Source organism: Pelodiscus sinensis, chromosome 6 (genome assembly GCF_049634645.1).
Source record: "Pelodiscus sinensis isolate JC-2024 chromosome 6, ASM4963464v1, whole genome shotgun sequence".
NCBI classification, from domain to species: domain Eukaryota; kingdom Metazoa; phylum Chordata; order Testudines; family Trionychidae; genus Pelodiscus; species Pelodiscus sinensis.
Window position 1 is genome coordinate 10436150 of NC_134716.1, and position 27960 is coordinate 10464109.

Below are 27960 nucleotides of genomic sequence, written 5' to 3' on the forward strand. Positions count from 1 at the left end.
AGTTCAGTGGAATTACTCCAGCTTACCCTAAGGAAACTGAGATCGGAGTAGGGCGTGTGATCTGTAACGAGATGCGGTTCAGACAAGTGCAGCTGTGCACTTCAGCACTCCCAATTACTAACACAGCCTGTATTTTTAACGATAATATTCACATTAATTTGTTTAGTTGGGTTAGACATTTCGTGCAGGCTTGGGACATTAATAACTAACCACTGGTGCCAAAAGCTACAAATGCTGTGATTCATTATGCTGGTTGCTTTCATGTTGCTCCTGATGTAGACCACAAAGCCTTAGATACTGTAGGCCTTTTGTTAGGAAAATATTCAGCCTTCTTTAAAAAGCAGTTCTAAAAGATCACTTGCACATGTGTATCAGGGAAACATGAGCCTTTTCTCTCACAAACATCTTTGGTCCTTTTTATTCCCCCCCCTTTTAAGGAAGGAGGTGGGAATCTATTAACATACTGCATTAATATGTCTAGGGTTACCAGATCTCAGACAGTGCCTTGTGTGTTTGTGCATTAACTCCTTCATCTCCAAGCCACTGGTATTTGGAGAAAGGAGAGAAGGAAAGAGGAAAGGCAGGGGATTGCTGTACAGTGAGCAACAGGGATCCAGATTCATCTGGAGCAGGACTTCTAGGCCGTTTTTTTTTTAACGCCAAAGTGTAAGTGGTTTATATGATACCAGAACCACTCACTTTTATAAGCACAGGGCAGAAAGAGAGCAGAATGATGGAACTAACAAGTTGCGTGTCAGCCAGAACTGCTCAATAGTTTGATATGTTACTACATCCCTTTCAGTGGGACCGAGGCAGCGCTACGCTACTCAGAGGCGACTGCAGAAGTTATTGTACTGGAGCTGTGCCACTGGAGCACAGCAGGGTAGTTGCATTCTACATGAACAAAAGGGGTTTTTCCACTGTTGTAGTCAGCCCACTTCTCCCAGGCTATGTCTAGACTGCAGGCTTCTTTCGAAAGAGGCTCTTTCGAAAGCATCTTTCGAAAGAGCCTCTTTCGAAAGATCGTGTCTAGACTGCAGGCGGATCTTTCGAAAGAGAAATCCGCTTTTTCGAAAGAGAGCACCCAGCAAGTCTGGATGCTCTCTTTCTAAGACGGCCTCTTTACATTGAAGAACGCCTTCCTTCGAAAGAGGAACTTTCGAAGGAAGGCGTTCTTCCTCGTGAAACGAGGTTTACCGCCATCAAAAGAAAAGCCGCGTTCTTTTGAAATAATTTCGAAAGAACGCGGCTTGAGTCTGGACGCAGGGGAAGTTTTTTCGGGAAAAGGCTACTTTTCCTGAAAAAAACCCTGAGTCTGGACACGGCCCCAGAGGCCTTTGCCTTCTCTGCCCCTCCCTGTACTCCGGAGGCATTGCTGGGAGGGAACCAGCTTTTAAGGGGCTCCCCCCAGTACTGGATCCTGCTTCTCCCCCTACCCCCACCTCTGATACAGAGGTAGCAAGGGTGTGGGGGAAAGCGAGTAGTTGAACCATTACTCAACTACTGGATAAGCCTAGGCTTACTCGACTAGTCGCTCACATCCATACTAGGAGACTTGCTACCCCAGCTGATTATAACTAATGTGGGAGAGACTTTCTGGAGAGAGAGAGGATCTAGGGTATGGGATATGCAGTCCTTGAGAGAGGAAACTGAGGAGTGAAGCAGAAAGAGCTGAGTTTGTCCTTTATATGCTATGGGTTAAATCTGTGGCTTCAGGAAAGTCAAATGGGAGTTTCTCCCTGTGTGTTTCTATGGGAGGTTAGGAAAACCACTCTTACCTTTGCAGGCAGGCGGTTTTGTCCATGTTCCGTTTTCTAAACACACACTTCTAAGGGACCCTTCCAGCATGAACCCGCTGTAGCATGAGTAGGTGATCATGTCTCCATACTGATAAAATGTACCACGAACCAAGGCATTTTTGATGTGAGCAGGGGGCCCACAAGAAATCTCTAAACAAAAAGAAGAAGAAGCCACAATGAATGGGTGAGTCGCAGCATCTGGAGATTTATTCACATTACAGTACACAATCTCCCTGTTTGTTTAGAGTGCAAGCCTGCAGGATGGAGAACACTGAAAAGGAGAGTGTGGGGAAGAGAGCTCTGCAGACAGAGGCTCCTGCATGGTGCAGAGAAATGGTCCTGCTGTGAGGGCAGGGGAATGGACTTGATGACCTCTCATGATCCTTTTTCAGTTCTAGTGTTCTGGGATTCTATGTACACAGCGTCCAGCAGTGAAAACAGGCCTCTGTCCTAACACCAGACTGAGCACTGGAGAGAAGGGGAAAACCGGGCATGGTGGGGAGAGGGAAAATGGCGACCAGGAGAGAGGGCTTAATTGTAGCATAGCAAACCAAATACTGACTATGTATAATGCACGTGGCAGCCATTTTCAAGATGATCGCTTTTACATATTGGTGCTTAGAAGTTGCAAGTAGAAGAGAGTGACATTAGGCCCTGTCATTAGGGTTATCCACAAACAAAGAAATATGCCGGAGGGATATAAGACAACCATGCATCTCCCAGCCAGCTTCCCACAAACTCAGTCTGTATGCTTACTTTCACATTTAGCTCTTGCTGGCGTCCACGTCTCATCAGGGTTACAGGTGATTTCGTCTGGTCCTTTAAGTTGATAACCTTCCCTGCACTTGATAGATACTTTCTGACCGACGTAAAATTCTGTCTCAGACAAGAGGGCATTCTCTGGGATTATGAAAGGCACAGGACAAGGATTTGCTGTACAAGTGGACGGGGAGGAGAGGGGAGAAAAAATAATTGTAAAGCATGTCTGCAAAGTCTTTCCTCTTTTCATTATCAAATTGCAAAGCCAGCAGAATGAAGGGACTGACTGCTCCCAAGTTTAATCTTTAAACAGGTGTAATGTTGTGAGGTTTGGGATCCGAAAATAAAGATAACAAGCCTGATTCCCATTTACACAAATGTTACTTCTAGGGAACATACTGCTAGGGATTCAAACCTGACTCTGCCTGAACCAATGGCAAAACTCCCATTGATTTCACCCTGGCAATGTAGGGATAACATATTAATGTATTAAAAATGTGATTCCCCCAAATGGAAGTGACTCCCTATAATTTGTTCCCCACAACTTAAAGTATTTAGATTTATTATTAATTCTTCTTCTTATTATTATTTGTTAAGATTGTTAAATGTTTAGATTTATTATTATTATTGCCCCTTTAGAATATAATGTATTAGGTCATGTAACTTAGAACTGTTAAGAATATAATCCTATGTAACCAGAAACAGCCCCCCCCTCTGTGCTCCAGGGCATGCTCAAGTTTGTGCAAGGGGCTGCTTGAAATTGACATTGCAAAGATACATTGTAACAATGCATTGTCAAATCACTAACTCTGCTATGGGAGCCAAGCCCTGTAATTGACTAAGGGCATTGTTACTTAATTGACGCCTGTTCTCTTTAAAACATTGTAACTTTACTCAGCACTCAGAGAATGTTTTAAGCAATACCACCCAGAAACTTTTTGTAACTACAACTCTGATATATGTAAAGTTATTATTATACAAAAATATTGTATGGGAAACATTAATTAGGGAATGTATGTAAGAGAGAGAGTGCTTGGATGATGAGTGAATGGTTCTGAGAGGTGCCAGCCTGAGAATACAGCAACAAAGGGCTGAAGAAGGCGTCAGGTGCCAGTGCAACCAAAAGGTGTCAAGTGGAGAAACTGGAGGTCCACCCGATGAGATCACTGACGAGCACCTGGCAGCCACCCTGGAGACATCAGCATGATGCAGCAATTTCCATAGACTGGCATGGGAAGAAATTCCTATAAGAACTGGACTAAAAAACTATGGAATCAGAGTCCAAGGTTCTGCTGCCAGCCTACCAGGAGCTTCAGATGCGCATCTGATCAGGACTTCGCTCCCCACTACCATCACTTGTGTACAGAGTACCTGGCCAGTATTCTGTCACAAGCAACTTCCAGGCTGGTAACTGTACACAGAACTTGAATGAATGGATGTATGAATGAATGGTTATATATATAAAGTGTATAAGGGTTAAGTAGTGTTAGGAATAAGTAGTTAAACAACGTTGTTTGCTTCTATCTTTTCTTTATTTTTATTATCTTTACAATAAATGTGGCTTTTTGCCTTATCCCCCTCATAAGATCCTGCTTGCTTTTATTTGGTACAACAGCAATAGAAGCAGGTTTTAAAGAGGGTATCAATGTAGTTTACATTGCTTTAAGACCCCTGGGCGTGGCTAGGGCCATTTAAAAAGGCTTTAGTGTAAACCAGAAGCAGATCCTATGGGTTCAGTGGGACTTGAGTCTGGTTAGTGGAACTGGAGCAGTGTAAAGCAGTGGCAGAGAGCCAGGGAATCTGTCCCAAACGGTTTCCACAGTGAAGAGCATTAATATTCAATAGAGTTTACAGGTTACCTATTGTTAGAACCCTGCACAGATACAAAATTTGTATCTGCATCTGCACCTATAGGTGCAAAAATGAGCTGTGGATATCTACACTGTCACCCGTGGGTGCAGATATAAAGAGGATATCCATGGATTTGTGGGGCTCTATCCTATTTTTCCTGCATATTGCACTTTTGGGTTAAACCCTCTTGGACTTCCTCATGGGAGCACTTCCACTGATTTCAATAGGACGAGTTGCATGATAAATGTGGAAAATATACAGAAGTATATGTACAACAGCAGAAGGGGTGCTTTTCTATTAAACTAGAGACATGGTGGTCTCTTGTTTAAAAAAATGAGATGATCCAGCTAGTGCAACTCAAGACAGATTTAAGATGAGTTACAGTCAAATAAGTTACATGGAAAAATAACGATATTTGAAACCATTGAAAGCTCTTTTCCAAATAAAACCACCAGCTGCTGAACACATAATTCTCTCATTTTCACAAATATTTGCAGGCGCCTGTTATTTTTAATGTGTCTCAATACTATCCAGTTCTTTACTGTGCACGTAGCTGTCTCCCAAAAATACAGCTTTAGCAGAATATTATGTTTCGCTATGTAGGGAAAGTTTCACTTAAGTTACAGAGTTTCACCAAGTGAGGAAAAACGGGGATATACAAATACATTTGATTTGAACTCGACCGATTTCGCTCAGTCACACTAGCATAAAGCTGGGTTAGCAAACACTTACCTTTGCACAGCGGTATGGGGTGACTCCAGGCTCCAGTTCCTGTGCACTCTGCTATGGGTTCCCCTTCCAAGCTGTATCCTCTCTCGCAGTAATACGCTGCTCTGCTGCCAACTGTGTTATTTTCATATACGGCCTTTCCATTCGCCACGGAAACCGGAGCTTCGCATCTTGTCTCTGCAAGGAAATAAATTCATTAATTTAAACGATATTAGGCCCATGTTTTCATTAGAGTAATGCCCTGTTTATAACAGCAACCGCAGAGCAATGACACAAAGTGTTAACAAAAAAATCAGTAGTGCTGGTGGATGAGCTCCTCCTAGTGATGGAGAAAGGGCAAACATCAGGCACGTTTTTCAGAGGATCACAGGGAGTTGGGCCATGAGACTTTGGACACTGGTTAGTTGAAGGGGATTGAGCGTCAGTGGTTCCCTTCTTTCCACTTAGCAAAATCCCAGAGAGCACTGTTCTTTCGCTGCAGCAGCTGGAACTGGCTAGAGCTATCACTGGTCTCATGGGGTGTGACAATTGCTTTTCTCCAAATGGCACAAAGCCAGAAGGAGAAGCAGTCGGGTGAGCTGTGCTGTGCTGCCATCTAGTCAAATGACAGGCAGCTCCGTGGCTCTTCTTCCATTTGACTCCCAGCAACCCAAGCAGCCAGATGAGCTGGGGGCCTGGACAAGAGTAAGTGGATGGGACCTGAAACCACATGAGACAGAAGTGATGCCAGCTGACAGGAAGGAGAGAGCATCTGTGGTAGGGCTCATGTTCTGCTTTTCTGTGGACAGTTCTGCCTCCTAGCTATAAACACAAACACGCCTGTACGTTACTCTGGTTTTCAGCCGGAATAACAGGGCATAGTTAAGCAGCCTGAATTGAGTAAAGTGGTATGTGTGTGAGAAAGCGAGTGAGCTCACATGCTAAATTTGCCGTGAGAAGTATTCTGAAGTTCTTAGCACTGGGAGCCAACCAGCTAAAATATAATTAATCATTAAAATTGTTTTTCAAATGGATTTTCTGAGCCACTCAGAGAAAAATAATTTGTTTTCATTGTCCACAATCTTTGGTAAACCGGGAAGAGCCCTTAACTCTCACTTAAGTTTATAAAGATATTAAGGGTACCTTGCACATCAAGACCCTCAAGGAATATTGTTTCTGCCTGGGAAGCCTTCTGCTCTTAACAACAACTCTCCACTCTGGGGAATCATTTCCTGTAATACTTTTAGCTGACTGGGTGCCAGTTATGTAGTAATATAAAAAGAGCTACTGCACTTCATTGCTCCCCAGAAGAATGCTTCCAGAAAGAGGTTTGATTCTCTGGCTGCACAATATACACCCTGGCATGCCAATAAGAATGGTAATGATTGTTTTTCGTAGGTCAATGGGTACCAGGGCATAAAACTTAGCAGTTACCTTCACATGATGGGAGGGGTTTACTCCAGGACCCATTGGCAAGACACGTGATATTTTGGGGCCCAATAAGATGGTATCCAAAATTGCACACATAGGTTACGTTACTTCTGTATGCGCTTCCAGAGGCCACGGACACTGCATTTTCTATAGAGGGATGTGGCTCGCATGTTATCCCTAGAAGAGAAGTCTTGGAGTTTATCATCTTTACAGAATTTATACAAAGCCTTTTGTTTTCGTTTCTTCTCTTTTGCCCTACTTCACAAAATGAGCTAAAGAAAGTCAAAGGGAAGGAACGGGGGCTGCAAAAGCAGGATATAAGGAGAGATGACTCAATATCTCGAGGGACAGAATCTCAGGCAGGTGCGCAGCCTAAGTAATAGGCACCCACTCCTCACTGTGTACAGAGATGAAGTGGAAAAGGGACCTAGACACCAGCACACGTCACAGCAGCACAATGTGGGAGGCGGGGGTATGAGGTGAATCAGGAAGGGTGGACAGAATTCCTTGGGAAAGGAGATGATACCCCCAGAATGCATTTATGAAATGCCCACAGCAATTATATCTACTTTCCCACCTCCCATTGTTCTGACGGCAAAACTGCCATACTGCAGTGATTTGAGTTCAACACAACAAAACAGATCAGTAGCAGCACCCTTTCAACAGATCAATGCAGAGTGCAAGATCCTAGTTCATGACACAATAAAAGTCCGACATTACAGGCAAAGCTTTCCCCTCATTTAAACCAGCGCAACTCCAGGCCATGCCATTTTGTGGTGCAACTGGATGGAGAATTTGCTGCAGCATCTTTCAGACCGAACCTGCATCAGGGTCAAAGAGGAAATACAAACTATAACCACTCATTTAGGCCTTGTCCGCACCGGCATGTTTCTGACATGTCCTGCAATGAACTACTGCTGGTGCACTCAACCACCAATGGACTTTTTCCCTTAGTCCATCTAGCACTGCTGCTCTAGAGAGGCATTCATCTCACTCTGATCTGCACTTACTCACGCACGAAGGGGCTGAGGGACTCCATCGCTTGTTAACATGACAGATTCTTCGGCTGGGTCCCTGTAGTTCAAAGCCCTGATTACAGCTGTAGAAAACTTCATCTTCAAATAGGAACTTCTCCCCATGAACGGATCCGTTCTCTATTGATTCTGGTGGTCCACAGGAGATCCCTATATGACAGAAAATATACTGTTTTAGTCAAATGCCTTTAAAAATTGCCTGTTTCGGTCACAACCCGTTTTGAATCTTCTCCTGGAAGCCCAGGAAGAGCAGGTAGATTGGAGGAAATATAATTGTCATATGTGCAGTATGAATGCAAACATTCCCAGACTATTCCATTCACTGGCAAAGAGACCACATAACAACTTGCCCAGAATGCTGTTGGGCCTTGCCAGGTACCCCTGAAAACAAATGCGATGCAGGTTGGCTTTAGCCAAAGGCATTACAAAATCCTTTTATAGCCTCCCTGAATGTCGATAAACTTGAAAAGGAAAACAAAAAGTAAAATCAAGAATCAAGGCAAGTGTCTTAAGCTTGGCTTACATGTAAAAGTTACAACAGTATACCTACATCTGTCAAGGTGTAAAAAAACCATACCTTTTGACTAACTTAGCTATGCCGACAAAACCACCAATGCAGATACTGCTATGACAGTGGAAGAGAGCTTCTGTTAATGTAGCTAACATTCAGGAAGTGTTGCTCCAACACTGCCCGACAAATTCCTTCTGGTGTATGCTGTGTTCTGGTGTATGCTGTGTTTACAATAGGTAACTACTAGAGCTGTCAAATGAACAATTACACTAGATCTGGACTTATAATACGCCTGTCATCTGAAGAAGTGGGTTGCACCCACAAAAGCTCATGAAACCATCTAGATGTTTTGTTAGTCTTTAAGGTGCTGCTAGACTATTTGTTGTTTTTTAAGTTTTTCCTGTTACAGACTAACTCTGTCTGCCTTGCAGGAGGCATAAGGGATCTGTCGAAAAAGGCTTTCTTTCTCAACAGATCCCCCTCTAGAGTTGCCACTTTTTGCTGACAAAGTGCTGAGTCGGCATAATGTGGTGGCCATTTTTATGCAAATTAGGTGCGGGATATTTAAATCCCTGCCTCATTTGCAATGTCGACCTGCCTAATTTGCATCACTCTATCGACAGAAGGATGCAGTCTAGACATACCCCTCAGCTACCCTTCTGAAGCTGTTAAACAGTAACAGTCTAACATGCATTAGAATATTTTGGAATGTTTTCTACATTTTCAAATACAGGTTGTACCTCTATAAACCAGAACTCTCTGGTCCAGCAACATCCATGGTCTGGAAGGGTGCTATGTAGAGGGTGGGGGAGAAGGGGCAATGTGGGGCTCAGCAAGAATGCAAAGAAGGGGGAGCGCAGCAGTGGATATAGGGCAGGGTGAGCGGGGTGGCTGCCCCGGGCCCCGCGCTCCAATAGGCCCCACGCCAGCACCAGAGGCAGACTGACCCAGCGAGATACTGGGAATTTCCCGGTGTGCCGTCCGCTGAAGGACCTGTTGGCGGCTGCTGGAGGAGAAGAGGGATTGTGACAGGGCACTGCAGCCCTGCACTTTAAATTCCCTGGCGCTGGCCAGTACGGGCCATATGGGGCCGAGGGAGCGCATATGCAGCGTGCATGACGTCACAGCCCTGAAACACCACGCAACAGCTGAAAGGGGAGACGCCCAGGCGTGGCATGACGTCACAGCCCAGGACTTGAAAACTGCGTGGCCCAGCGTTGCACCGCTTGGTTCGGCACATGGTCTGGAGCCTGGGCCGGGGTCGCGGCCGCCCTGCAAACTGAAAGGCAGAAGGTGGATGGCAGAGGAAGAAGCTTGTGCTGAGGGGAGGAGGATAGGTCAGGAGAAGAAAGGGGAAGACGCCAAGGGACAGAGTGGAGGAGAGACAAATACCAGGGGTCCAAGAGGAGACAATGAGGAAAAGGACAGGAGGGGAGGTGTCAGTGGGAAGAGGGACAGAGTGATGCTGGGAGAGGAGACGGTAAGACATTGGGGAGGGGGAAGTGCTGGGAGAAGGCTTGAAAGAAGGGGTGGGCAAGAGGAAGGTGGGGACGGAGCAAGGCATATGTGAGGGCACAGCGGCATGAGGGGAATGGGGGCAGAAGGTGGTGAGGGGGAGGGCATCAGGGAAAAAGAGGGCAAAGGGGGCAGGGGCAGTGAGGGAAGGGGGAGGCACCAGGATGGTGCAGGGGTAAGGGAAGGTGCAGGTGCCAGGAGATTCTGGGGGTGAAGCAGAAGGGCAGACACCTGCAGGGGAGGGACCAGCACCAGAGAAGAGAGGCAGGGCAGGTGTGTAGAGAGAAGTGTTAGGAGAGGGGATGAGGAGGGGTAGCTCACATCATCAGAGTGGGGCTACTGGAGGAGTGGGCACAGGAGGGACGCCTTTTTTTCTATTTTTTCTCCTAAGGGGGGCCCCCACAAAATTGTGCTGCACTGGGCCCCGCAAAACTCTCATCCGCCCCTGGAGGAGCAGGAGCTGGCACATAGCTCAGCTGGGCTGTGGGGGGAGTCAGAAAGCCTGGAGGGGAACCCATGGGAGGGCAACACCAGGGGTGCCCAAAATGACCTTCCTTGGTGTGGAAAATCCCTCATGTGAGACTAGTCGTACCGGATCAGGAAGGTCCAACCTATATATTGATTTCAAATACAACATGGAATACCAAGTGTCCAATGCTCATTTTATGTTATTATTTTTATTACAAATATTGTACCGTAAATATAAGAAATCCTATTTTTCAATTCACCTCATACAAGTACAATAGTGCAATATCTATTACAAAAGTGCAACTTAAACATGTAATGGGTTTTTTATATAATTGAACTCATGAATAACACAATGGATATCTTTTCCTTGGAGGTTTAGAAAGAGCCCTATTCCGGTCTCTTTTTTGTAGAAATAAAATAAAGACTTAAAAGTTACCCAAGGCTTTACTCAATTAAACTGCAGAGAGGAGGTGACAGAAAACAACAACCATGTCCTATCACTCAAACAAACCCTTTAAGGTGTCTCAAGTTGTGAACTCAAAATGCTTTGTCTAGCAGAGTTGTTTTCTTGAAAAAAAAAAAGGATGCCTTGTGGTTTATTTAATAACAACATTATCTTCGGATGCTAGCAATTTTGCCAAATGTGTCATAATAGTCACATTACAGTTTTAAGTGTGCAGTGATTGTTTAAGTAACAGACAAAACAAACTGAAGGTTAATACTTACTTGCCATATAAAACATTCCCAAAGCAAACTAGACAGACAAAATTAATTTAGAACTCACTTTTGCATGCTGGTGCTGTTCCGCTCCACAGTTTGTTCCCTTGGCAGATCCGTTCTACATCACCCTATCAGACAAATGGAAAAGACTCACGAAGGGCATAAAATCGTCAGGATTGTGCCCTTACTGCATTGCAGGAGAAGATATTCAAAGCTGTTCTCATTTTTTCATGACCAATTTTGACTTAATTATTCTGCTATCCTGCTACATGCTCCCTTCAATAGAAATCCACGTAGCGAGGGGCGGTGGAATGTTGGAACCAAGCGCCACCAGTTGAACATCAGAGCACAATTCTGTCCTAAAATTGGGTAACACCTGAGACAGATTTTCTAAGTTCAGAATGGGGGAGGGGAGGCTGACTTAAAAATCGTTGTACCTGGCTGCAATTCCTTAGCTGCTCTACATATGCATTAGTCTGTTGTTGTCCTCAACAGGAGGAAATGGGGAAAAACAAATTTGCCAAAGAACATGCCATTCTCAGTCTTGGAGAGAGGAAAATAGAGAGTTCGCAGATGCTGCATTGATAGCACAAGCAACCACAAACTGGGTAGGAATGCAAGATTTAGGGTCGGATCAAATAGAACTCCCAAGGAAGAAGCAGGTGAATGTCAATGAGAGGCACATCCTGACATGTTAAGGGGGTCAAATTTTAGTAGATGAGAAGGTTCAGCATGCACTCAGATACACAGAATTCTTATTGTCACATCTAATAATCAATTATATATATAAGAGAGAGTTTGTGTGTGTGTGTGTGACTGTTCAAGAACTCCTCCTAAACAGTAAGCGGTAGGAACGCCAAATTTGGTGTGCAGCTTCCTCTTGTAACTTAAAACAAGGTCAGGGTTTTGTTGTGCCAGGACAATGGGATGTGCCTGGAATGGGATTGTTTCTCATCAAACGGAAAGGGAAGGGTCCAATAGCAGGCACAGTTACATTCCAGCATGACCACAGGGAGGCAGCAAGTAAGAAGGACACTTATGCTCCAGAATGACCATAGGGGGCAGCAAGCAGGGCAGCCCGAGGGAGCTGCCACCGGCCAGGCAGCACGAGCCCTGCTGCTCCAGGAGAGCCACCACCAGCCAGGTAGCATCACCCGCGCTGGATCTGGGGAGCCCCTCCCCCCCACACCTTTGTGCTCTAAACACAGGGATGGGAATCTAAGATTATTCTGCATCCTTGCCAGCAGTATCCCACCTGTTTCCAAGATGGTTTAGCTGGGTCCTCATTCCAATTCTCATTTTTCAATTCAGGAAAAATGGCCTAACTTATTCCTTCAAAAGTAGCTGGGCAGAGGTGCGTTCTGCAATTAAATACTACATTTTTTATCCAGTCCCACTCACACATTCTATGCCTTGTCACTCATCCTCTTGCCTATATATTCTAGTAGAATTACCCACTCTAATTGTTACAAGCAATTTTTCAGGACATGACCTATAAACTGTCTCTTTGGTTACAGGACATTTAGTCTAACCTCTAAGGCTACATCTACACTGCAGTGCTATTTCAGAATACCGGAGGTAACCCGGAATAAGTATTCTGCATCTTTTGAGCACACCCATTATTTAAAAATATAACAGGCTTGCTATTCTAATGTCTCTGTAAACCTCAATCCACGAGGATAAAAGGACATTTCAGAATAGTGATTTATCATATATAAGAACATAAGAACGGCCGTACTGGGTCAGACCAAAGGTCCTTCTAGCCCAGTATCCTGTCTGCCGACAGTGGCCAGCACCAGGTGCCCCAGAGAGGGTGGACCGAAGACAATGATCAAGCGATTTGTCTCCTGCCATCTCTCTCCAGCCTCTGACAAACAGAGACCAAGGACACTATTTTATCCCCTGGCTAATAGCCTTTTATGGACCTAACCTCCATGAAATTATCTAGCTTCTCTTTAAACTCTATTATAGTCCTAGCCTTCACAGCCTCCTCTGGCAAGGAGTTCCACAGGTTGACTACACGCTGTGTGAAGAAGAACTTTCTTTTATTAGTTTTAAACCTGCTACCCATTAATTTCATTTGGTGTCCTCTAGTTCTTCTATTTAGGGAACTAATAAATAACTTTTCTTTATCGGCCCTCTCCACACCACTCATGATTTTATAGACCTCTATCATATCCCCCCTCAGTCTCCTCTTTTCTAAACTGAAAAGTCCCAGTCGCTTTAACCTCTCCTCATATGGGACCCGTTCCAAACCCCTAATCATTTTAGTTGCCCTTTTCTGAACCTTTTCCAAGGCCAAAATATCTTTTTTGAGGTGAGGAGACCACATCTGTACACAGTATTCAAGATGTGGGCATACCATAGTTTTATACAGGGGCAGTAAGATATTCTGGGTCTTATTTTCTATCCCTTTCTTAATAATTCCTAGCAGCCTGTTTGCCTTTTTGACCACTGCTGCACACTGCGTGGAAGTTTTCAGAGAACTGTCCACGATAACTCCAAGATCTCTTTCCTGATTTGTCATAGCCAAATTAGGCCCCATCATACTGTACGTATAGTTGGGGTTATTTTTCCCGATGTGCATTACTTTACACTTATCCACATTAAATTTCATTTGCCATTTTGTTGCCCAATCCCTCAGTTTGGTGAGATCTTCTTGGAGTCCCTCACAGTCTGCTTCTGTCTTGACTATCCTAAACAGTTTGGTATCATCTGCAAACTTTACTACCTCACTGCTTACCCCTTTCTCCAGATCATTTATGAATAAGTTGAAAAGGATTGGTCCCAGGACTGACCCTTGGGGGACACCACTAGTTACCCCTCTCCAATCTGAAAATTTACCATTTATTCCTACCCTTTGTTTCCTGTCTTTTAACCAGTTCTCAATCCAAGAAAGGACCTTCCCTCTTATCCCATGGCCATGTAATTTATACAAGAGCCTTTGGTGAGGGACCTTGTCAAAGGCTTTCTGAAAATCCAAGTATACTATATCTACTGGATCCCCCTTGTCCGCATGTTTGTTAACCCCTTCAAAGAACTCTAACAGATTAGTAAGACAGGATTTCCCTTTACAGAAACCATGTTGACTTTTGTCCAACAAATTATGTTCTTCTACGTGCTTCACAATTTTATTCTTCACTATTGTTTCGACTAATTTGCCCGGTACTGAAGTTAGACTTACCGGTCTGTAATTGCCAGATCAGGAGGGGACGTGGGGGAGAACCGGCTGGCCGGGAAGGGTGGGGGTGAGCAAATTGGCTGGCGGGAGCAGGACTGACCTGGACACTTGCTGCCTGTCCCGTGCAGGGTCCTGGCGACGCACGAGCGAGAAGGAGGCTTCCCCTCTTCCTCACACTCAACCGACTGAGGGCTCCCAGCAGCAATTCCGGCCCTGCCTCCCAGCTAAGACTCCCAGCCGCTCTCCCGCCCACGCTAGGCTTCCGTCTGGTGCGCACCCGGAAAAATTGCACATGTCCGGTATTTTCTGATTTTTTTATACTAGGAGGGGCGGATGAGAGTGCCGCGGGGCCCCGGGCAACACAATTTCGTGGGGCCCCCCCTTTGACACGGCGCATGCGCGGGCTTCTGCAAGTGCAGGGCCCGTGGCAGCTGCCCCGCTCACCCCAAATCCGCTGCTGTTTACCAGTCAGAGAACGCAAATACCGTCTGCCCAGTACAATGCCAGACACTGGCAACCCTACCCGCCCCTCCTCCCTCACGGCGCCCTGGCTGAGTGAGCAACACTCAGCCGAGTCGCCACGGAGGGAGGGAAAGGGGGGGCAGGGCGGTGATGTACATGGCCAGGGGGCGGGGCTGTGTATGACACAGCTACCCCCTTCCCCTCCCACTGTGGCACTCAGCTGAGGGCTGCGCCCCTCAGGTGGGCCGCCGCAGGGGAGCCAGCAGCACAAGGAGCCATTTGGGCTCCCCCGTGGCGGGAGGAGAAGGGGGGGCGAGGCAGTGACATACATGGCCCTGCCCCCTAGCTGTCACTGCCCCACCCCCCTCCCTCGTGGCGGCCTGGCTGAGCAGGCAGCACTCAGCTGAGTGCCACAGCGGGAGAGGAAGGGGAAAGGGGGCGGGGAGAGACGAAGGGGAGAGAGAGGCAGGAGGAGGAGGAGAAGAAAAAGAAAGAGATGGAGAGAGAGGCAGAAGGCGAGAGAGGCAGGAGGTGGAGGAGAGCTGAGACAGAGAGGGGGAGGCAGTAGGAGGAGAGAGAGAGAGAGAGAGAGAGGGGGACGGCACGAGAGACCGGAGGCTCAGGAGAGAAGACCAAGGTGGAGGAAAGACCTGAAAATCCCATCTTATGACGGGCTAATTGGCTAGTTTCTAAATAAGTGCTGTATAGACAGCGCCAAATTTCAAAATAAGCTATTTCAAAATTGACTTGAAATAAGTGACGCAATTTGCATAGCTCAAATTGCATAGCTTATTTTCAGCTATGGGTGCAGAGTAGATGCACCCTTAGTGTGAGTCTTATTTCTTTTACAATTTATGGTCACATGAACAGCATCTATCATCAAAGGCAGCTGCTTACTTTAAACTATGCTTGTTCTTAGGTCATTATGCTGTGGCAATGCATTTCAAAGGAGCGTAGGGGACTTCTGTTTAATAGCAGGGATGCAAGACTAACACCGGAGGGTGTAGGTGGAATAATTTCTACAAGCAGCAGTATTATTCATTTGGAAAAATTTTACAGTGAATTTCTTCTGTCTCTGACAGAGAGGTAGCCTCTGTCCCCAAATCAGTCCACTGCTGAAGTTTTATCCAGCCAGCACTACAAAATATGCCGTCAGTATATACAAATGGTGTTATTGCAAGGTTCCTCTTTTTTTTGCTAACCTCAAAATATCTTGAACAGATTCAGAAGAGCAGTCTTGTCTGTCTTCTTCAGACAAATAAAACTATTCACCCCTCCTCCCCGCAACGTACAGTGTGTGCATAAATACTTGTCTAGGGGAAGACCAGAATGTTCAGCATCTTGTAGGATTGAGCTCTGGCAGGCTGACTTAAATTTTGTATTTTTATGTGTATTGCAGTAAAGCCGTTGTCATGGACCATGTAAAAATAGAGAACAACGAAAAGGTCTCTGCCTCAAATAGCTCACAATCTAAGTATCTTCTGTTTCAGAACTATCCCCGGGCTTATCATGGCTCTTTCCCACATTAACCTCGCACACCTCCCCGACTCACGGTGGGATTTGGCAAAGTTAAGAGACCACTTTCATAACTTAGGGAAGAATCAGAAGGATGTAACTTGTTATGGTTATGACTTGCTATTGTTTTCTCTATAATCATTGCTTTGCCAAGAGCGGTTTCACAGAAGTAGCCTCGTTAGTCTGTTTTAGCAAAAACAACAAGGAGTCTGGTGGCACTTTAAAGACTAAGGCATTTATTAGGAGAGTCAGGCATAAGCTCACCTGAGCTACCTTTCACTTCCTCAGATGCTGAAGAGAAAAAGACAGGACAAAAAAAAAAAAAAAAAAAGAACACGGAGATGGGAGTGTAATAGTGGTGAGAAGATGAGCATATCTGAATGGGAAATTACCTATTGTAATGTGAGAACCTCTCCATATTTTTATCTAGATCAAGGTATTTCTCACCTTCTCACCACTGTTGGAGATTAGCCACATCCATTCAGATTTAATTAGCACTGTCATCACACTCCCATCTCTGTATCCTTCTTTCTTTCTTTCTTTCTTTCTTTCTTTCTTTCTTTCTTTCTTTCTTTCTTTCTTTCTTTCTTTCTTTCTTTCTTTCTTTCTTTCTTTCTTTCTTTCTTTCTTTCTTTCTTTCTTTCTTTCTTTCTTTCTTTCTTTTTCTCTTCAGCATCTGAGGAAATGAGTTGTAGGTCATGAAAGCTTATGCTCTAATTCCCTCATAAATTTGTTAGTCTAAAATGCCACCGGCACTTGCTGTTTTCAGTAAGAGAGTCTGGATTAATTATAAAAGCATTGGATAGAGCCCAAACCACTGGACTCTGCTCCCTGCTCTGCCCTGGTGTAAATATGAACAAACTGCTGCAACCTCTTTGCCTCAGTTTCTCTATCTGTAAAACACAGATATTATTTATCTACATCCCAGGAATACTGTGAGGCTGGCATCACTAAGTGCTTGTGAAGTGCTCTGAGATAGTCAGGGGGAAGATGCACTAAGTCGGGGAGTTACAGCAAGAGCAGGTTGGGGGCAGGCTGTCTGGCCAGGGGGAAGAAGCAGACTGGGGGAAGAGTGTCTGGCCAAGAGGCACGAGCGGACTGGGGGCAGGGTGTCTGGCTGGGGGGAGAGATGAGTGAGAGGGTGGGAGCGCAGGGTCTGGGCATGAGGAGGAGGGGGGTGTACTTGTTTTTGCGTCGAATCACAGAAGGAAGCCTCCAGGAAGCGTGTCCCAGGGGAAGGAAAAGGGCAGCGTGCATGGAGCCATTTTTGGTTCCACTTGTTACCCGCATATTGGGGGAAGGAAAAGGGCAGCGCACGTTCCCCACTTGTTCCCTGCATGCCAGATCTCGTGGGGCGGCTCAGGGCTTTCTCCCCTGACCCCTCCTGCAGGAAGCCATCTCTGGTGTTTCTAGTAAGGAACAGTCATAATACATTCTACTAAACAAAGAGGTAAGAACAATAAAGATGATAATTCAAGGGTTAATCTTAATAACACTGGACCTTACACTATAGATTCAATGGACTTACCTGTAAATCATAGCCAGCATTGCATATATAAAGAACTGCATCTTGGTAGCTGTAACTAGCACCGAGCACTGCTCCATGTTCTGGGACTTCTGGTTTCCCACAAGACACTGGAATGCAGATATCATCTGAAAATGACGGCACCCAGCTGCCATTGTGCTAAAAAGAGGGGAAAAAAGTCTTTTTAAGGCTTGTTAGCAAATGTAGAAATAATGAAAAGAATGTATCATTTTATATGATTACACGAAGAACTCAGAAAACCTGTGGAAGAGAGATCTCTCAGTACAGAGATTGGCAGTAATTCTCATTCTTTATTTTTTGCATTCTGAGGTCCCAACCTGTACCAGGGCTCCATTGTGCTAGACCTGGCATGATCGCATGGAGAAGTTTACAGAGAAAGAACAGGAAGGGAACAAGCTCAAGAGAGGTGTGAAGAGAACTACTTAAGGTTGCACAGCAGGTCAGGGACCAAGCCAGGAACAAAACTCAGCTTCCTTAAATCTTAACTCCGTGCCCTAACCCTCTTCTCCAATGTACTCTATACATTGAACACCCACACATCTGTTCAGCAAACACCGGAGAGCAGAATTGTTGTTCTCACCGGTTTACATTTGTATCTTATGTTTTTGTCTATTGTGGGCCAGAAAGCAGGAGCAAACGGACCCCTGCAAATGCAGGCTCAACAGAAAGCCAAAAAATAACACAAACTTGGAGCAGACGGTTTATAAATTCTTCTAGTTTGAACACTGGAAGGCCCTGATCTTGCACATGTCCCTGCTGAACGTGGCTCACATGAGCAGTTTCCCTAATGGGACGACTTACAAACCTGAAGGTGAACAGAAGGATAGATGCTTACAGGATCGGGGCCGCAAGTGTTACTAGCAACCTCGCTGAAGAAGATTGTTGTTTACAAATACCAGGGCTGAGATATTTTAAGATGCCAAGAGGCATGATCCCCATTAATTTCAGTGGGAGTCAAATTGGAATTAAGAGTTAAAATAGAATTCAGAGAGTGAAAAAGAATGTTTAGCCACAGTTATGTAGTTAGAGGCAAGGACTGTTTCCCAAATCTGGAAGCCTGTCTCTTTTCCTTAAGGAAGGAGCAAGGCCTACCATATATTTTACAGTGCATCACAGCTGTATTTTGTACAACCAGGGTCACCCATAGATGAGCACACCCCCTCAAGGACAAGATAGAAATCTGCACCTTAAAAAGAAGAAGAAGAAGAAAAAAAGCCGACGCTCTTTACCTGGCATATAGATGTGCTTGCTCCTGACAAAGTATAGCCTTCTGAGCATGACAAAGTAATGCTCTTATTCACAGTAAACTCATCACCAGAAAGAATTACATTGGTTATATTTGCAGGCATGGGGCATTTTCTGAGGCAACAGGAAATACTCTTAGGAGACCATTGTCCATCTTCTTGACAAGTGCAGGTATCCATTTCTGTTTCCATCATGTAGCCGTCCAGACATCTGCAATGCATCACAATCATTGGATGGCTGTGGTACACGTGTGTACGTTGCCTCAAGGTACAAAACCTACTATGTGGCTCAACAGTCAATGTTTATTTCTTATTAGCGGTGACTATAGTCTTCTGTATCACTTCAGGACAATCTGCTGGGACAGGTTGAGGCATTTTTGTTTCATGGCAGGAGTTTGAACATCCTGGTCTGATCTTGAGTCCATCCCTGGATGCGCCACCCTGCCCCAGCAGCACAAAGTGACCAGGACGGATTCATCCCCCTGATGCTGCATTGTGCCTGGCAGAACCTCCATGTGATGTAAAGCCACAGTAGCAATTCCTACAGTTTGGGCAGAGAGGGTATTGGCTGGGTGAAAGGGAGGTGGCCAAGGTGTAACGTTCTGGGGAACCCCAGATGCTGGAGCTGACCCTGGGGGCCATGCACAGCCTTCAGGCTGCTCTTGCTTGCTCCAGGGAATAGCCAAATCCCAATATTGGGAGATTAAAGTACTTTTGCAAAGATGTAGTTGCTTTACCCCACAGAGTCCTGCAATGAGTGCAAGGGGGTTGGAGGATTTGGCCCTCCATATGGTTTGTCTGTATGTATATGTGCAACCCTCCCTCCCCCTCAGTTACGGGTGCTTAAGTGAAAACCCATCCAGCCAAACCCTTAAAAGCAGAGTACTGTTCAGGTACCTTCAGGACCCATCTGCCCAGCCATCCCTCATTTTAGCCACGTGCTCTGACAGAATCCACCCTGCTGCTAATACAGTCACTTCAGCCTCACAGACACAACACTGGAAATTGTAACACAAATTCTTATGCTGTGCATTCCACACACCTTACATGTATGATGCACTGTGTGTTTGTGGGGAAAGTACGAGGCTGGAGTGAGGAGTTGCTTGAGGTGGGGGAATCTCCAGACTGTGTGTTAACCTCCCCCATGAGGTCTGCTCCACAGCCTTTCGTTAACTGAATGTATTTGCTTTAAAGATCCTGTGTTCATTCCTTGGACATTTCAGGGAGATGTAATTACAGCAGCTTCCTTACCTGTATTGGACTCTACTTCCATAGGTGTGGGCCTCTCCCACAGCCATTGCATTAGGAATGGAAGGTGGGGGTCCACAGGACACCAGCTCACAGCGTGGATACGGCTCACTCCAAACACCCTTCTCCGTACAAGTCAGCTCTGGCCCCCCTTGTAGGACAAAGCCAGTTGCACAGTTATATAGTACTGCATTCTCGTCCACAGAGCTGCGTCCAAGGATAAATGCATTGGGGATGGTTGGTGGGGAGCCACATGAAATCCGCCCGCAGTGCGGAAGAGCAGAGCTCCATTTGCCAGCTGCCTCACAGAAGAGTTCAGAAGGCCCTAGTAGTTTAAAGCCCTCCAGGCACTGAAACTGTGCCCTTTTCCCGCAGTGGAAATCATGCCCAATAACAACCCCATTCTGAATCAGCGGCATGGGACATTCACAGGAGAGGCAAGAGGGGAGGTTTCCACCCCACGAACCATTGGACAAACATTGCCGCAGGGGATTTCCATGTAACTCATAACCAGGGAAGCACAGGTACTGTGTGTATTCCCCATAGCTGAAGCCTGAACTATTCAGGAACCCATGGGAGATATCTTCGGGGGGTCCGCAATTGACTGGCTCGCAGTATGGCGCCTCTGTATCCCAGGTGCCATTAGCCTGACAGGTAAGTATGGATGCACCATGCAATATGTAGCCTTCATTGCAGCGATAGTGAATGTCTTTCCCACGGCCATATTCTGATCCAGTAATTACTCCATTGGGAAGAGGTAGTGGCACTGTGCACCTGATGGGTTTACAGACTGGAGGGATCCCACTCCAGGTCCCATTTGCAAGGCAGACTCTACTCCCATCCCCATGTAGCTGGAAGCCTTCACTGCAGCGGTTCTCAGTGCGTTTCTGGAATGTGAACTCATCTCCAGTGACTTGGCCATTTTCCAGAACTGGTGGGTGGCCACAAGAAACAGGGATGCAAATGGGCTCATTCCCATCCCACTTTTGGTTATCCTGGCATGTCCTCTTATCCGAGCCATTTAACTGGTACCCAGGATCACATTCGTAGCGGACCACACTCCCGTAAGTGTAGTTTTCTCCTTTTATATTTCCATTCATCAGTTTGTTAGGGGTGCTACACGATACCACTTTGCAATATGGAGCTGCATTACTCCACTGTCGGTTAGGCAAACACAGCCTTGTGTTGGAACCAATTAGCTTATACCCTGGTTTACAGGCATATTGCACTAAGCTACCTAGTGTATTCTCAGTGAAATGTAAATAGCCATTCTCTAGGGGTGAAAGTACGTCACACTCTATTGATATGCAGGCAGGGGCACTACCATTCCACATCCCATCCTCTTGGCAAGCTAGTATGGGGTTTCCTAACAGTTCATAACCAGAGTAGCACGTGTACATAACTCCTGTTCCATATAAAAAGTTAGTCAATTGTACTGCATTAGTTTCCTTCAAAGGATTTTTTATATCTTTCCCATTACTAGCAACTAACGTGTGGGAAAGAGGAGGGCTCTCGGTAAGATGTTCTCTTTCAAAATGTCCTTCTTCACTTCTAATCTGCACATATTCCCCAAAGTCAATATGGGGAGGCAGGCCACAGTCTGTCGGTAGGCACGCTGGAGTAAAGCTAGACCAGCCCACTTCTTCGCAAGTCTGCATGGAATGCCCGGCCAGCTGGAAACCTGGGATGCAGCTATAGATGATCATGGCGCCGTAGCTGTAGTCTGCGCCTTCCACAAAACCATTCTCAATGGGCCGAGGTGGGTCGCAGCTTATGGATTTGCATGAAGGAACAGCTGCATCCCACTCTCCTGTCTCTAAGCAGCTCAGTACCTTTGGCCCTTTGAGTTGGAATCCTCTGTTGCATGAATACTTAACAGTCTGCCCATAGTGAAAGTTTGTGTACGAATATTTGCCATTCTGAATCTCCTTAGGTTTAGGGCATTCAACAGGCTTGCAAACTGGCTTTCTGCCTAGCCAATGACCATCTTCTCCACAGAAAATAGTCGTATTTCCCAACAATTCATAGCCTGGTTTACAAGTGTACAGTGCTGTGCTGAGGTAAGTCAGTCCTTGCACATCTACAATGCCATTCTGAATTTCTTCAGGCTGGGGGCATTCTACAGGAATACACTCTGGCAATGGAAAGCTCCAGGAGCCATCAGCTTGGCATTGAATTTTAGATTCTCCCTTGAGTAAAAACCCGTCCATGCAGGTGTACCTCACGGTGCTACCAAAATGAAGAGAGGATGCCAAAGGTTCACCAAAGGGAACGTATGGAGGCCCACGGCACAATACAACCTTGCAAACTGGAAAGGAATCATTCCACTGTTGCGATGGCAAACATTTCAGCACTGAAGAACCATGCAAGACATAGCCCTCTTTACAGGAAAACTGTACAACACCTACTTGATGAACCATCTCTTTCAAGACTAGCTGATTTTCAATCAGTGGTGGTTCTGGGCATTTTGTTGGCACACACTTTTGGCTTTGCTTTTTGCTCCATTTCCCAGACTTCTGGCATGTCCAAGAAGCATCTCCCATCAGTTCATAGCCCTCATCACAAAAAAACTCAACCTTGGATCCCACATCAAAGTTTTCTCCTTTGACAGATCCATGCTGGATAGGAGGTGGTTTGCCACAACTGAGAGGAACACAAAAAGTTGGTGAATCACTATGCCACTGACGATTTGCTTGGCAGACTGATACTGAGGTTCCAACAAGCTTGTAGCCAGCATTGCATTGGTAGTGCACTTCATTCTCAAAGAAATGGCCAGTCGTGTTCTGTAAAATGGGTGAAAGAAATGGTAAGTAAGATGGAAAAACTCTTGAGCCTGGCAGATGAATTTTGATTTTGTTAGTCTTTTGCTAACCAGACATAAATCAGACTTGAAGATTGATAGCAAAGAAAGAAATGTCTGAAATGAAAAATAGGGGGCAAGTTCTGCCTTGACTTGTACCCCCTGAAGTCAACAGAGTTGCAGTAAATAGAACATTCAATAATTTAAAGCTAGAAAATGTTTTCCTTGCCGTAAATGCAAAAAATTACAAACAAACAAACAAACCCATGTACACAAAAAGAGAGAAGAGCAACAGCAGGTTGGAAGAAGGCAGAGGCGACTTCTACAAATGACCTGGCTCTTTAATTTAACCTTTACTCTCCAGGGATAGAACTGAGATTGCAAGTAAAAACTTCAAAGAAAACTTTATAAGCGCAATGCATACTTACCATGGTAGAAACACAATATTAATGACAATACATGATAATAATTGTACTAGGGGAGGAGTTTCCTTTTTTTCAGCTGTGATAGCCACTCCCGTATAACTGGCCTTCACAACAGAAAGAACACAAGTTTATTTTAATAAGAGTTTATTCCCTTAAGTATTTAAAATGGTTCTAGAGCCATTATGCACTCTCCACTTTTTCCTAGTGGAACTGTCTCGCTTTTATCAGCCTTGCTCCCTACAATATGTGGGTGGATCGCACAGAATGTTTTTTTTACCTAATTACATGAGGACCACTATGTCACAATCACAGTTGTGGTAAAAGGCACTTTTGGGTTGCGAGATTTCATTCTTGGAATCTTGATTTCTGAGATGTATCCTTCCCCTTCTTCCTATAGTTTGTTCTTGCACCATCATCAATGGAGAGAGAATGTTTGTTCCCCCTCCAGCCTCAAATCTAATTGAAGCTAGATCTTTAAAATAAAAAAAATTTTGCTCTTACATCTATTCTCATAACCCAGGAAGTTTACCATGAAAACACTTCTTCATACATTGGAGTAGAACATGAGGCGAGCAATAAGAGGAAAGCTGCATTCATTACGCCTTTTAGCTCTGATGAGGTTATTGACTTCTAGTTTTTTTAATTTATTTCAAATGAATGTGATAGTTAGGCCAAATTCTGCCCTCAGTGGGAGCTGTGTGTACATCCAAAAGGAAGAATTCATCCCAGAGTTATGTGTTTATTTCAAATCAGATGTTTCCGGTAGCAAGCCCCCCAAAAGCAAGGTTTGTGAGTTAGCTGCAGCACCTGGACAGAACTCTAGGGAGCTGTGCGAATTGGCCCACAGACTGGAGAGGATGAATACACAGCAAGACATTAGGAAAATCAACTGGTAGAGTGCTTTATGAATGTTATAGAAACTCTGAATCTCCTGTATCAGACCCATGCTCATACCAGGAAATTCTGTTCATCGGCTTGTGTTTCTGAGAAGCCTAATTCTGATACAAGGCCACCCCCATCATTCCTTTGCTTATCAAACTGGCTTACAGCTTATTTCAACTTCCATGGGCTACCCAGTGGGAATCTTTCAGACACCCCCATTTTGCCAGCGAAGCAAGCAGCTTAGAAAACCATACCTCAATGAATCCGTTTTCGAGCTTGGGTGGTTCTCCACAAGACACTGGATGGCAGGTAGGTATGTTCCCACTCCAGTCTCCTGTGGCTTCACACGTCCTTTTCTTTTCTCCTTTGATATAGAACCCTTTGTTGCAGCTGTAAGCCACCACTGCTCCAAAACTGTAGTTGGCTCCACTTGCATAGCCATTTTTAATACTTGGCGGCTCCCCACAGCGAACCGGTATGCATTGGATAGTCAAAGGAGACGGAATCCACTGGCCCCCTCTGTTGCACTCAACCTTAGCAGACGTGTTTAGGACAAAGCCTTCCATACACTTGAAGCTCACGGCTGAACCAGCAGGAAACTTTATTTTATTAAGTGATTCCAAGATGGCGTACGACACTGTGGGTGGCCTCTCACAAAAGTCGGCAATACAGCGAGGCATCTTCTTGCCAGCAGGGGGCACCCACTTTCCTTGAGCATTGCAAAACAGCTCAGAGTTGTCCTCCAGGCTGTAGCCATCTGAGCAGTAGTAATAAGCTACATCTCTGAACAACCGATGGGCGCTGTGCGAGGAAGCATGTTCTATATAGGGAGGTTCATCACAGGAAACAGCCAGGCATTGCTGGTGGCCCATGCTCCACTCACCACTGGCTAAGCATTCTACGGTGTCAGGGCCCATTAACGTGTAGCTGTGGATCAGGAAAAGATCAACAACATCTGGAGTCAGACTGACAACTGAAGTCACCAGCCACCCCACTTGCCCTTAAAAACTACAAGCAGAACTTCCTATAACTGGGAGGGGTCCACTGTAGACAATAGCATGCAACTCTAGTGTGACTGTTTACTGCTTAGATACTACGTCAATGGATGGTACAGACAGAGCCACCCTGTCTTTGGGATGGTTTGGGGAAGCTGCTCCATCCCCATGCTTTGGGCAGCCCCAAAGGGGATTGATTGCTGGGGGGCCTGGTGCTAGCAGCAGGGGTCAGGCCCACACTTATCGGTGGTGGCAGGAACAATGGGAAGCAGAGCAACTCAGCCCCATCCTGCTCTGTCATCTCCCAGCTGGGGAACCCTACTTCACTGTGACAGTGGTAGGTGGAATGACCCAGTCCCAGCCTGCTGCATGGCGTGATGTGGCTGAGAGCTCGGCTCGGGGGAGTGGAACAGCCTGGGGTCCAGTTGCTCTGCTCCCTGCCACCATGATGAGTGTGGGAGGACCCCAACCTACCCAGTAATCCCTCTCCAGGAGAGGGAGCTTGGGGGAAGGGGTGCAATGGGAGCAGGAGGGGAGGAGCAGGGGCAGGAAGGGGGGTTGTTCCAGGCCCAACACCACCTAGGGATGGCCCTGGCTATGGATAAGCCTGTTATCTATGGAAAAATAGGTTAGATAGTGTGGCTACCTGGACATACAGCAAGACTTTACCCTTTGGTGAAGCTTTTCCACCATAATCAGAACCACATTTACAATAACCATCAATGTTCCCCACCAAATAGAAACAAATCAAAAACTCCTATGCCGCACAGAGCCTCTTACAACTATAGAGGGAAGAAGAGTTTAAGACTATGAAATTCCACAGGGTACTTGCTATGTCAATCTAATTGACCTATGAAATACTCAGATACTATGGAAATAAGTACCAGTACAAAATCCGGCATTAGTTAGCTAAAAATGTTGTTGTTAATGTGTATATTGTCATTTGGTAATAACGGCGCCTTAAGAAACCACCCACATATATTAAAAAACACTTTTAAAATTCAGCATGCCATGTAATTTGCTTCTAATCTTTTTAGAAACATGCAATTTTAATATGTAGTTGGTGAGTAATATAATATTTAGTTAATCAGTCTCTGGGACTGGCTCATAAGCAGCACTTCATGCTGCCAATCGTCTCACTTAAACTGCAGCTGTTTAAACACACGTGTTGTCTGAATTTATTTAAAGTCCTGCATTTTCTGTGTTGAGTTCATACAAAATGAGGATGAATAGCAAACTACTGTGAAAGTCTCTAATGAATCTTTGCAGTTGAGTTGGAAACTGTCTATTTAGATTTTGTTGCCCACATCTGTGAAAGTACTCTGAATTGTCTGCACAGACACTGTTGGTTGGGATTCCAGGAAAAACAGCACATACAAGGGCCAAATTTTAATATGATCCATCATTTTATTCATTGCCATACAGGTGACATTTGTTTTCTTCAAATGCTTTTTAGCTGATCTGTTTAAGATACTTGTACTGTCAACAACAAAGCATTTTGAGTCTAAATATTAAAAAAAAGAAATCAAAGGATTTAATGCAATTATATAACACACAATGTTGAAGATTTCAGTGTAGAAGGGGAATGATGGTACATTTATTTCATTCCTTTCATCAAGAAGGAGAACAAAATGCTCTATGAACTTCTAAAGACTTAACAGGATGCTTAACTATATACACTGAGTAACTCTACTGAGTTCAACAGGACTACTCAGAGTATGTGATAGTAAGCATGTATGAGAAAGTCTTTGTGGGACTTTGCATCCTATTCTGGGGTGAAATATGGCATATGTTTACAAATGTACAGAAATACTACAGAGACTGAAAGTGAAGGAGGAAACTGCACAGCTGAAACTGCAGAGAGATGATCATGAAGGCAGAATGTAATTTACCCAAATTAGAATTTGGCTGGGACACCAGGGAATGTTGGCAAGGGTGATGCAAGGATAAACACATTAAAAGACTGTGATGAGCTTTTAGATCTACTGCTGAAACATTCTCTATTTATTTTATTATTTCTCTAGTGAAGAGAGCCAGGGAGCCCTGGGTTTTACAGAATGTCTCCTCTGAAACATGGCACTACTGGCACCACACCACGCCGGGCACTGTTTCCACAGCGACTAGGGGGAAAGGGCTTCCAACTGAATCACCAGTATTACTGATGTCAGCAACCAGATTTCCCTGTTGTGCTCCCATTCCAGTATGTATCCCCTCCAACTTGCCCGTGAAACCTGACAAATGGGCTATTTGTGTCATGCACAAACTTCCACGTTCACCAAAACCGCGAAGCCCCTTGCATTTTCATCTAGTTACAACAACGAGCATTTATAGAACAGCCACGTTCCTAAGAGCGTCAAAGAATAGCAGTAGGGCAAAGCCTTAAAAGAAGTAAGCTGCGGTGCGGCATGACAATTTTTACTCATCAGGGGCTTTATTCTAGTGGCACCGATCTACATACCCTTCCTTACACGTATAAGTGACTGTGTTGCCAAAAGTAAAGTTATTCCCTCTGATCTCAGCATCTTTGATGGCAGGAGGGGACCCACAAGAGACAGTTTTGCAGACTGGTGGTGTGCTGTTCCAGTTCGCCGAAGCTTCACACACAAGTACTGGGGGACCCTGCAGGCTAAGAGAATTAGAGTATTATTAATTTGTATCTACAGTTTGTATGGGGGTGAAGACAGAAGTCTCCTTGGAAATAACTTCTAGCCCCAGTGAAATCATGGGAAAGTTTGGCATTAACATCACTGGGGCCATGATTTTGCCCTCTGTTCACAAAATACACGGCTTTGTCCAGAGCTGCAGGAGACCAGAACTATTAGAGGAGAAAGCTGACAAGAGGCTATTCTGGTCTGCAGCACTCAAA

The 27960-nt window shown here is 45.2% G+C and overlaps 1 protein-coding gene across 3 annotated transcripts in view; it reads right to left on the bottom strand.

Annotated features, from left to right (window-relative positions):
• The window catches only part of SVEP1 (sushi, von Willebrand factor type A, EGF and pentraxin domain containing 1), a 179428-nt gene that overhangs the window by 19515 nt on the left and 131953 nt on the right, over positions 1-27960 (bottom strand). For 2 of the 3 annotated variants that reach the window (XM_075931436.1, XM_075931434.1), the window contains exons 36-46: positions 27553-27720; positions 24354-25026; positions 19996-22775; positions 18730-18955; positions 17483-17638; positions 10861-10924; positions 7559-7732; positions 6552-6725; positions 5142-5315; positions 2556-2732; positions 1779-1949 (exon numbers count right to left, since the gene is read on the bottom strand). In XM_075931436.1, coding sequence (XP_075787551.1) covers positions 1779-1949; positions 2556-2732; positions 5142-5315; positions 6552-6725; positions 7559-7732; positions 10861-10924; positions 17483-17638; positions 18730-18955; positions 19996-22775; positions 24354-25026; positions 27553-27720 — 4937 coding nt within the window. The remainder of the gene's footprint in view (positions 1-1778; positions 1950-2555; positions 2733-5141; positions 5316-6551; positions 6726-7558; positions 7733-10860; positions 10925-17482; positions 17639-18729; positions 18956-19995; positions 22776-24353; positions 25027-27552; positions 27721-27960) is intronic. The other variant, XM_075931435.1, reaches the window with a different exon arrangement.